Consider the following 12,110-nt stretch of genomic DNA (forward strand, 5'->3'; position numbering starts at 1 on the left):
GTACAAAATATGGCTTGTGCAAGAACTGAAGCCGCTCGCACTTCCCAAGCGGCATCGATTCGCTCTATAGGCTCTTTAAAAGTTCCAAGAAGTTTCGACGTTTTCGAGCCAAATTTTGTTTAGCGACGAGGCCCATTTCTGGCTCAATGGGTAGGTAAACAAGCAACATTGTCGTCTTTGAGACGAAGAGCAACCTGAAGAGATTCAAGAACTCCTAAAAAAACAACGGCTGGGTGTGGTTTGTGGGACGGTGAAGTCCATATTTTTTCAAAACTGATGCCGGTGAAAACGTAACCGTCAATGGCGACCGTTATCGCGCCATGATAACCGACTATTTGGTGCCTGAAATTGAAGCTCGTGATCTCGGCGACATTTGGTTTCAAAAAGATGCCCACACATCGCATCAATCAATGAACTTATTGAGAGAACACTTCCTTAAGCAGATGATTTCATGTTTTGAGCGTGTAATATCACACCGTTTGACTTTTTCCTGTCATGATATATAAACTCTATACTTTATGCGGATAATGTCGTTCCGATTCAGGCCAGAGAAAACAAGTTCACACGTGTTATTCGCCAGTTACCAGTAGAAATGCTCGAAAGAGTCGTCGAAAATTGAACTCAACGGATGGATCATCTGAGACGTAGATGCGGCCAACATTTGAAAGAGATAATTTTCAAAAAATAAATGCCAGAGAATGTTCTTTCGAATGATAGAAAACCTTTAGCATTGCTTTGGTTGCTTTTTTAAGTATGGAATCTCGAAATAGATCACCCTACAACCCAAAGTAGGTAAATATTCTAATCGCCTAACTTTTAATTGGTTTTATGTTTTGATATAATATATATTTTTTTCTTTGTTTGTAGTATATTATAGCTCTCCCAACTTTATCAAAAATTACTTGAGCCTACATAATTTAAACCTGTAGGCCTTCATTTCCACTCACCTTGTTGATCGAATGCCGACATATTCCATAAGTTTGGTGTATTAATCACACCAGCCAAATCCAAATGCTCCATGCTGTTTTTGTGTGCAAATTTTCTTTTATCTGAAATTTTTCTGGTAGATTTGGAACTCCTTCTCTCCCACTTGTTCTCTGCTTTAATTAATCCCTCAGCTTGAATGTAAATCACTTTCTTTGCAGCTCACTAATCTATTGTCGCTGTTATCTGCTTTTGACGTCAGCTGCAGCAAGCGCATGCCGTTGTCGTTGCAATTTCGCTGCTTATGCAATCACCAATTCAAGGGGTATTGCAAGGGAATATCGAAATTTCTCGACGTAAATGCGTTTTTGATTCACTCGCAGCGTTTTCCGCAAGTTCTTTGCTTTTCTAACGGCACTCACTGCAATTAACAATCAATTTTCTTGCTTTTGTGTGTATGTTTGTTTGTATTTTGCGTGGAATTTTTGTTGCTTCAATTCCGTCTCGATGCTTTCACACGTTCGCTTCGATTAAAATGGCAAGCGGCGATCTGCTTCCACGGCGCAAAATAATCCTAGATATTTCACTTTTGTTTATTATTACTCCGTTTCTTTGTAGAATAAGCGCTTATATATGTATAAATGTTTGTATGTATGTCTAACGGCTTTACATACAGCACCAAGTTCAGCATTCGTACAGAAGTTAATAAATTTTCGATAAGCGAAAATGATATCTGGAAAGATAAGAGCGTAAATTTGTTTATGAAGAACCGTTAGCTTTTAATAAAAGTGATTAAGTAGTGTTGTTGTTATTGTTGCTATATTTGTATGAGGAATGTCTACAAGGCCAGGTAACTTGGCTGCCTCAAGGCATACGTTAACGCTGATGCATAACTGAGTACAAGCAAATGTGTGTAATGAGGAATTTTGAGCAGGTGACTGAAGCAGGGGTTCCCAAACTAAACTAAGTGGAACAAAATAATATTTTTTGCTATGATAAGAGATTTTTTTGTAATAATGAAAATCTTTCGAATGAAACAAATCAGCTCCTACAATCATATATTCTTGAGTACTTTTTCTTTTCTTTTCCTTTCTTTGAAAAGAGAAATAGCCTATCTTAATGTAAGTGACAGCTTATATGGCTTACTACCACTTATTTAGTTCCATTTCTAACTTTTATATATTATCTAAGTGACATACAAGTTTGGGAAACACTGCTTTAACCGCTGCTAATATAATATATACATGTATATTTGCATTTACTCGCATTTGCAAATGTCATGAAAGTGAATTGCACATTTATTTATTCGTGTAATGGAATTTATATGACTAAGATGAGCACTTTCGTGGATCATTGCCCGGCGAGTGAAGAGCGCCCAGAAATAAAAAACAAATTAAAAATAAGAAAACAAATATTAACTTCGGTCGCCTCGAAACTTAAATACCCTTCACATGATGGCTGAAATTAAAGCTCGTGATCTCGACAACATTTGGTTTCAACAAGACGGCGCCATTTCCCACGCATCGCATCAATCAATGGGTTTTGGGTCGATTGGCCACCAAGATTGTGTGACATCACAAAGTTAGACTTTTTCCTGTAGGGATATGTAAAGTATAAAGTATATGCGGACAATTCCGCTTCAATTCAGGCCTTGGCGCAAAACATCACTCGTGCTATTCGCCTGTTACCAGTCGAAATGCTCGAACGGGTCGTCGCATATTGGACTCAACGGATGGAGCATCTGACACGTAGACGCGACCAACATTTGAAAAGATAATCTCTAAAAAATAAATGCCAAAGAATGTTCTTTCGAATAATAATAAACATTGCCCATTAAATTTGAAGTTTCTTTGTTTTTTCTTTAAAAAGTAAGGATCCTCGAAATGGATCACTCTACACAAACAAAATATGTAGCTGAATTCTTCAAATCTGTGTTGTCGCCGATTTTCAGTAAGCAAGTATATGTATATGTATGTATATAATTTTGTATTATACATATGTATATTTTTATTTTAGAAACAGGTGAATACAAAAGGCAGCACGTAGGGAATTTCTGTTTTGAACTATTTTTGGATTATGATGGAAGCAAACGAATTTTCTATTACTTGTTATTGTAGTTTTTTGTATTTCTTAGTAGACTATTTTTATTTCGAGTAGATATCGCTCATTTGCTGCAAGACCGGCATAAGTCAAAAAAATCGATTTGCCGGAAAACGCGTTAAAAGTTTTCAACTATTTTTATTCTCGCGGAGCATATAAGAGGTATTCATATGAATTTTTCACTCAACATGAAGTATGATATAACGAACAATTCTGCATCCTTAACTCAAAAATCACGTTTTTTGAGTTATGACGACGTTGCAGCAAATGAGCGATATGTATATCATGTAATTTTCAAATACTCTTACATTGTGACAAAAACGTTCCAAGATATTGTAATTTAAATTTCTCGGACAAATGATATTTTCAAATACTGTATTTTGATAAGTTGGCAGGACTGTTCTTAATTACACTAGCTGCTTAAGTCGGTACACATCATTAGTGCTTTGCGATTTTTACAATGAATAAAAATATCGAAGAAAGAATTGTTGCAAATTTTGAAGTTCTAAAGAAATTTCGTGCATGGAATCGTTACGAATGTTGGAAAAGCTGCAATATTCAGTTTCATCAAAAACGACAGCTGACGAGTGGTAAGTACAAGGCCTTCAAAGATGGTCAAGAGATCGTTGAAGACATGTCTCGTTCTGGACGACCTTCGACCTCTTCAGCTGAAAGAAAACGTTGCTTGAAAATCGTCAAGCAAGTGTTAGAGAGATGACAAAAGAGCTCGAATGCGTTCTTGCTCGACTCGTCCCTATAAAACTGAATTTTTTTTCAAAAATAATACCGTAAAAAGGATCTTTGTACATACTTGATCATGCGAATTTCGATCCCATATTCATGGACAGCATTATAACTTATGTTTATGAGTTTGACATGCGAACAAGTCAACAATCATCGGAATGGAGCGAAGAAAAACGAGGCAAAACCAAAACGAAAACGACAAAATAACTCAAAAATCAAAGTATTGCTCATTGCTTTTTTCAATATTCGTGATTTGGTGCACCATGAATTTGTTTCGGAAAAACAGACGGTCGATAAGAAGTTCTATTTGGCCTATAGAGGCGAAGTCTAGCAAATAAAAGTAAATAAATAATTTTGCGTGAGAAACGTCGAAAACGGTTGGAACTGTGGAAGCACAATTCATGGATTCTACACGTTGATAATGCACCATCGAATCGAGCCACGATTGTGACCGGATTTAAATACCAAAACGCAATGAATACCGTCGATCAACCACAGTATTCACCAGATTTGGTTTCGTGTGATTTTTTCTTGTTCCATAAACTGAAATTGCGGCACAATGGAAGCCGTTTTCAATCGATCGAAGAGATAAAACAAAATTCGCTGAAGGAGCTGAAGGCTATCCCAAAAAGTGTTTATGAAAGGTGTTTCAGGGGCTGGAAATATCGTTGTCATAAGTGTGTTAAATCTGGTGGGTATTACTTGGAAGGCGGCAAGATAAATATTGATGAATAATTAAATAGTTTATATTTACAATCTCCAGGCACTTTTTTGACACAATGTATAATTGTTTACTTGTGAGAATTGTACAAATGCATTCATTTTTATCTACAAAATAATATATTTATGTAAATATACATATACAAGTATGTATGTATGCCCACGAAAATCCAGAAGCGCATTCAGCAACTGCAAACGCCAATTAATGCCTTGCACGAATTTCTACGAATTGTTGAAGCGTTTTATAAACAAGTTGAGCATGAATTATGAAATCATCTGCTTTTGGAACTAAATATTGCTTGAGAAAGTTTGAACAGCTCCAGGCTGGAATTACAATAATTCGACAGCTTGACATCTACATATCTGAAAATTCGACACTAATCGGAGTGTTAAATATACGCTCATAAAGACTTTGCCCAAGCACTTTAATACTTCGCCATCGAAAAATGTTATTACGGTTGGTAAAAATTTTTAATCTTTCGACTTATAGAGGCTGTAACCAGTCTTTGATACAACAGCCCTCGCTGTTTGGAGCTACAATCCCACAATGTAATGTAGTAATCAAGCGTTTCCCAGACTCTAAAAGACAGCAGGTGGATTATAGTCTCTATAAGGATAATAAGAAAGACAATAAGAGCGGCAATTATTATTCGAACATGTCAAGGCTTCACAATTGAAAATTCTGGAATTTTGTCATATCAATAATAGACCGTATAGTGGAAACTTTTAAATATTGCTGCCGCCAGCGCATCAATTGAGCATTACCCAAATCAGCCTCTCACACGTCGTTCTCAAGCGTTGGGCTTCTCTGTGACGTCGTTGTGGGGAATTTTGCAAAAAGATCTTGGACTACATTCTTACAAGATCAAATTGACGCAAGAACTGAAGCCGCTTGCCCACCAGAATCGTCATATGTTCGTGAATTAGGCTAAGCAATAACTTGAAAATGATCCGCATTTTCATCGAAAAATCATCTTCAGCCAAGAGGATAGAGAGAAATGATTTCTGGCTGAATGGTTTCGTCAATAAGCAAAATATGCGTTATTGGTCAGGCAGCAATCCACACGTACTCCATGAGCCACCATTGTCATCCCAAAAAGTTACCATTTTGATACCATTAGATTATTTTCTGTGGGGCTGCGTCAAGTCTGTGGTCTATGCCAACAAGCCAGCGACGATTGATGAACTTCGTACGAATATCGAAAGTGAAATTGGAATAGCAACGGCCGATTTATGCTTAAAAACCGTCGGAAAATTGGTAACAAATCCGTAAGTGGCTCTCGGTAAAGAAAGCTTCAATGAATAAGTCCAAGACGTCACGAATGAGACCCAAACAAACATATTTTTGATTTGATCGGGCTAAAAACGTTGAGGGAGTTAAAGACCCAGCTTAGAATAATCCATATCTGATCATAAATAGGTATAACGGTTGGTTAGATTTTCTAATTACCCCCTTAGGACAAGCAGTCTTACGGCATAAATCTATGAAATAATACAGCTTAACTTAATAACACATGCTTAAGTACCGAATCCAAATTCCTCAAAAAGGTGGAATTTTTTGTGCGTCATTTAAGCGCGCTTTACTGTATATTAATATAGCATTGAAGCTTACAAAAACAACATGAAATCATGATGTGTGGTTAATCATGTTCGATTCACCAATAGCAATAGTAGATTCACCTTAGTCTCAATATTCAGTTCATAACTTTCGAATTATTTTTACATGATACGGTACTTTTAAAATGTTTCTAGTATTTGTTTTTCTATTTTCTATTTTGTTTTTGTTTTATTTTTCTATTTTTCCAATTTCATTGAACATAATTCGTTCGTCCACCGCAACATTCGTTTAACTTCGAGTTCGAAACTTCAACATCGATCGATTACAAAAACGAAAAACACAGTTACAACAACAACTTTCGCGCCACTAAACAACTTCACGCTTTTCGGAATGGAAATACGAAAAAAGCAATTCGGTAAATCGCCGCTTCCCGTCCATATCGCTCAACTTTCGTTGCGGACATTCGTTTCGCTACTACTCGGAGAACATCACTTAACATTTTAGCGCAAATTTACATATTAGTTTATATGCCAAACTGCCCGAAAGACTTTCATAAATACAAAATAAGCGATTTTATAAGAAAAACAATGATGATTTTTCAAAAATCGCCAAATTGCTGGGCTTTTGGCCGCGTTGATGATTGTCAGTGCTTCATTAGCGTTCTAGTGCAAAAGCCTTTTGTTGGCGATTTTTTAGGGTTAGGGTGAGGGGGTTGTGGCGACGCGGTGGCTATTGGGCGCTGCGTATGGACATCTGTATTGCCTCACTTTATAAACGATTGTTGTTCTTGTTGTACTAGGTTGAAGTGGCGGCAATTTGTAGTTGTGGGCATGACGCATAGTGGAAAGATAGATATAAAAAAACAAGAGCTATCATACCTTTCGGTTGCTTCTTCAAAGGCACTTACATATCTACAGCTGTTTTCATGTATATACATGTGTAAGTACATACTCATGTATGCGGTTATATCTATTATAGCTGCTTCGAAGTGCGTCTTTCTGCCTCTGACGTGTGCGCCTCTTGGGATTTTCAGCGTCAAATTTTATTTTTAAATTTTTATTATTTTTATTTTTGTGTCAATTGTTTGTTCAGCGTCCACTGTCATTGTCGCAGCGCTAACTGAATTGCTAAAGCCCTCATAATTTATAGTTCTTCGTTGATATTTTGTCAGTTTTTGTGAAACGTTTTGAAAGTACGCCTGGGATTAAGTTTTGAAGGGTATATTTCGGTCTATATAAGTACATAAATATACCTATATGTTTGTACATATATATATTCGCGTAGATATATATGCATATATTGACATAACTGGAAATCATTCATTATGGCGTATTGGTAGTATTGACAGTTTCATTAGCAATTTTTCGAGCAAATCCCTGAACAAAAATTATACAAATAAAAAAAGATGCCGCTCACAGGTTGTGGTCTCTAAGCATAAATATAATATTTGTTATAACAGCAGATGGGTATCCTAGAAAGTATATATACAAACAAAAATATGAGATATCGATATGAAATTTGGACAAGACCTTACCGAGATCCGAAATTTTCGAACCAAATTTTGTTCAACAATGAGACCCATGTCTGGCACAATGAGTGTGCCAACAAGCAAATTGCCACTTTTGAGACGAAGAGTAACCTAAATAGATTCAAGAGTTGCCATTCCATGCCAGAAAAAGCAACAGTTTGGTGTGGTTTGTAGGCCGGTGGAGTCATGGGTACATATTTCTTCCAAAATTATGTCGTTAGAATGTAAAAGTCAATGGTGACCATGATAACCGACTTTTTTATGGCAGAAATTGAAGCTCGGCGACATTTGCTTTCAAGAAGACGGCGCCACTTCCCACACATGGCATCAATCTATGGATTTATTGAGAGGACACTTCGGTGAACAGATAATTTCACGTTTTGGGCCGGTCAATCGTCCACCATGATCGTGTGATACATATAACGTCAGACTTTTTCCTGTGAGTTTCAGGCCTTAGAGCAAAAGATCACGCGTTTGATTCGCCAGTTACCAGTCGAAATGTTCGAACGAGTCATGAAAAATTTGACACAATGGATGGACTATCTGAGACGAAACTGTGGCCAACATTTGAAAGGGATGATCTTGAAAAAATAAACACCAGAGAATGTTCTTTCGAATGATAATACACATTCTCAATTAAATTTGAAATTTTTGATTTTTTTTTTTTTTTAAAAGGTAAGAAAACTCGAAATGGATTACCCTTTACAATGAAAAGTTCAAGACCTATATCAAATTCCAGGACTGCAGTAGCTGTCTTTGCATATTTTCTGATTTAGGTTAGTTTTTTATGTTATAGAATTTGGGGCGTCTTGATGCTATTATTGTGATAATTTTTTGGAACTTGATTGTTTTTCAAAAGAAGAAAACGTTAGTCCGAAAGCGGTCTACTTACATAAAAGCGGTTTCTCAGTTTTAGGTATGATTTAAGGGAAGTGGTTAAAGTTTTATAGCAGTAAGTCAAAGCAATCGACGGTGTTTACAAGGGAACTTTCGAATAATGTAAAGAGTCCTTTCTGGTACTAAAAAATCATTTTGTGAAGCTAGTAGATTGAATCCATAATAAGTTTGCTCAATTAGGAGACTATGAGGTTATAAAAAAAACAATTTTTTATGGATAGTCTAAATATGTGCTGAGATGACTTCAAAATAGTAGGATGTACGTTAGTCGTTTTGAGAAATATCGTTACTTATAAAGAGAGAGAGCTTTGTAATCGCCAGCGCACAGTGAAAAATACATTAAACCCGCAATCTTAGCGGCGCTAATACGAACATCCTTGCTAATAATCAAAGCAATTGAGGAAGGAACGAATCGGGGCAATCAATTCATCAAAGTAAAATTAGAAAGTGACAGTGAGTAACTGTTACTGACAGTAACACAGCAATATTGTTGTATTGCTATCAGTAAATAAATGAACGGATATATATGTTTTTGTTTTTCTGTAATCTGGTGCTGATTCAAATCAATTGACAATACTTATTGGACGCTTATCGATTTAATTGAGAAATTAATTTCAGATAATTTTTTTTGCAATTAAAATAAAATATGACAACGCTGATTTGTTGTCATACTGAATATGCACATGTGTATATCATTTCTTTATATATTTTTTACTGCGCGCCACTGCATTTGCACCACTTTCTAAGAGCTTACTTTAAAGTAAAACTATTTTTTCATGTTTTTATTATGAATAACGGCAAAGTGTGCCTTTGAAAGTGTGGCAAATTGTCACAAACAGTTTCATAGTTATCACACTATACATTTGGCAATAAAATTGGTCAATATGACTTCGATTTTTTTATATTCTTAACAAAAGTTTTGGCAAACATAAAAAGAAAAATAAAACATAAAGTTGAAAATCTATGGAAAATTTTCATTTCAAGCAGAAGTGGTTTTTGCTTCGCGAATTTGAAAGTTTGTTATCGCAGTCTGACATACATACGTACAAATACAGCAACAAAGATATCTAAGAGTTACACTGATTTGTGCAAATAGTGAAAGGCCTTATAACGAGTAAATAATTGATAAGATTTCTAAGGAAACTAAAAGTAAAACAATGTAATTGCCAGCCGAGACTGAAGTCGCACAAAAAGCAAGTCAGTGGACGGAAATGTGTGAAAAAGGTGTACTTTGTGGGAAGTACAAGTTCTTTGTAAATAACTATGAGGTTTTGAAGAAATTTGCTTTATATAGTATATGTTCGATTAGAAGATTATTGGTATGAGACAATGTAAATAATAAATCATAACTAAAGAAGGCGCCAATAGAACTAATCAATGATCCATTTGTTTGGTTGTGAAACCTAAAATTTGTATTTAAAAATTACGTGTCACGTTGTTTGTCCGCGGTCCCACAATTTGTTGATGTTTATTAAGTACAATCTATTAAGCGGACAACTATTAACTGGTCAGAAAGGCTGGTAACCAGACATTGAGAAAGCAGCCTTAAATTCGTTATTTTGTCAAATGAAATTTATTTGTATGAACTCATTCAAAATTAAACCTCAAGTACAATCTCTTGGATTCTTATACAGACAAAAACGTCTTCGCCTTTATTCGTAAATAAAATGTTCACTGTATTGAATAGTTTATTATATGAGTAATAGTATAAAATGTATACCGCAGCAACGCGTGGCCGGATCCACTATAATCTTCTTTAAATTTCCCCGCTTTCTGACATGTATTGCATGATATAGAGTATAGAGAGCCTTAAGAAACAAAAAAAAATTGATAAAGATAGCTGACACTAATATTTAGAGTCTGAAGATGTGAAAAGTGCATGTTAGACAAATCGTTCATAAATATTTGAGCATGAGAAAGCTTTCTATAAAGCGGGTGCCGCAAGAACTCACAATCCAAGCAATGCACCGTGGAACAAAGCAATAAAAATGATGACAAAAGTAGCATGAATTTTGTTTAGAATTGCCTCCAAATACAATGTCTTCAATGGATCTGGACCCCAGCTTGATCTCAGAGATCAAGAAAATTAACACTTGAAAGAAATCACTGAGACTGAGACATTGCTCGAAGTTATTTAACGAATGTTTTCTGCCGTTATAATAATACTAATAATAATTTAGTAACAAAAACAATAACAGCAACAGAAACATACATATTTTACAGCGTTAAGCATCACTAAAATGACATCGGAAAGTTGGAAAACCTCTATAGTCAGCTCATATCCCTCGATGGTGCTATGTTTAAAATGGTATGCACTTTTCAGCCTTCTTTTTGAGCATGCACATTATGAGTAAAAATTAGAGCCGACAATAGAAAAAATTTTCCAAAAAAAGCTACGCTATGCAATAACAGTGTTGCAGTGCCTGCAATTTTTTTTGGTTCTCCTGCAATGCTCGCAAATTCCTGGAATTTACACAACAAAGCAATAAAAACTTTTGTCGCATTTTTAATCAGATCATAAATATTTACACGCTAACTACGAAATTCGTTCCTCGTTAAAGGCCAATTTCCCCATTGTTGTCGCTGCTAAAATCAAACAAAACGCTATTTTTTAGCTGATAAATGACGCTAAGTTCCATCGAAACTTGTAATTGGAAAGGTACTGCGCGAGAAGTGATGAAAGTCAAGCGTCGCGTAAACGATTTGTAAACAAGCGTGGAGAATATGAAAACAAAAACAAGAAAAAAAGTTAACTAAGGCTGCACCGAAACAATATTACCCTTAAACGGTCGGGTCTTATGGTGCAAAGACTATGAAAAGAGCTTTATGCTGATTTATGTCTATCGATTTGTATGACAGCTATATGCTATAGTGGTTCGATCTGAGTAATTAGTTCGGGGATTGTAGCGTTGTCTTAGACATTAATCCATTACAAATATTGTGATGGTATTTCGTCAAATTAAAATATTTTCAATACAAGCACTTGATTTTGATCGAACAGTTTGTAAGGCAGATATATGCTATAGTGTTTCGATCCGAATAATTTGTTAGGAAATTATAGCTCTAATATAGATAATAAACTATGACAAATTTCGTGAAGATACCTCTTCAAATAAAAAGGTTTTCCAAACAAAGATTTGATCTTGATCGGTCAGTTTGTATGACAGCTATATGGTATAGTGGCCCGATCTGCATAATTTCTTTGGAGATTTTAGCAATGTCTAAGATTACAAGCCGTGCGAAATTACAAGAACATATCTTGTAAAATAAAAAAGTTTTACATACAAGAACTTGATTCCATAGGTTCAGTTTGTTTAGGAGCTATACGCTGTAATGGTCCGATATAGGCGGTTTCGACAAATGAGCAGCTCTTTGGGGAGAAAAGGTCGTGTGCAAAATTTCAGAATCTTATCTTAAAGACTGAACGACTAGATGGCGTATATACAGTCGAGTAGATAGACGGCCATGGCAGAGTAAATATAAAAATATAAAGAAATTAATTAACCAATAATGCATGTAATCTAATTAAAATAATATTTCTTAAAACACAATGCAAAAAAACCACACAAGGCAAGTATATAAAAGCAAAACTGAAAAAACACAAAATTAAAATTTTTTCTAGCTGCCAAAAACCGGTCT

General features: G+C 35.4%; 1 protein-coding gene across 9 annotated transcripts in view; it reads right to left on the reverse strand.

The window, feature by feature from the left end:
* Positions 1–12,110, reverse strand: part of LOC126752139 (serine-rich adhesin for platelets) — a 226,881-nt gene that overhangs the window by 151,923 nt on the left and 62,848 nt on the right. For all 9 annotated transcript variants that reach the window (XM_050462719.1, XM_050462720.1, XM_050462722.1 and 6 more), the window contains exon 2: positions 948–1,657. In XM_050462719.1, coding sequence (XP_050318676.1) covers positions 948–1,020 — 73 coding nt within the window. In that variant the 5' untranslated portion in view covers positions 1,021–1,657. The remainder of the gene's footprint in view (positions 1–947; positions 1,658–12,110) is intronic.

Source organism: Bactrocera neohumeralis, chromosome 3 (assembly GCF_024586455.1).
Source record: "Bactrocera neohumeralis isolate Rockhampton chromosome 3, APGP_CSIRO_Bneo_wtdbg2-racon-allhic-juicebox.fasta_v2, whole genome shotgun sequence".
Lineage (NCBI taxonomy): Eukaryota > Metazoa > Arthropoda > Insecta > Diptera > Tephritidae > Bactrocera > Bactrocera neohumeralis.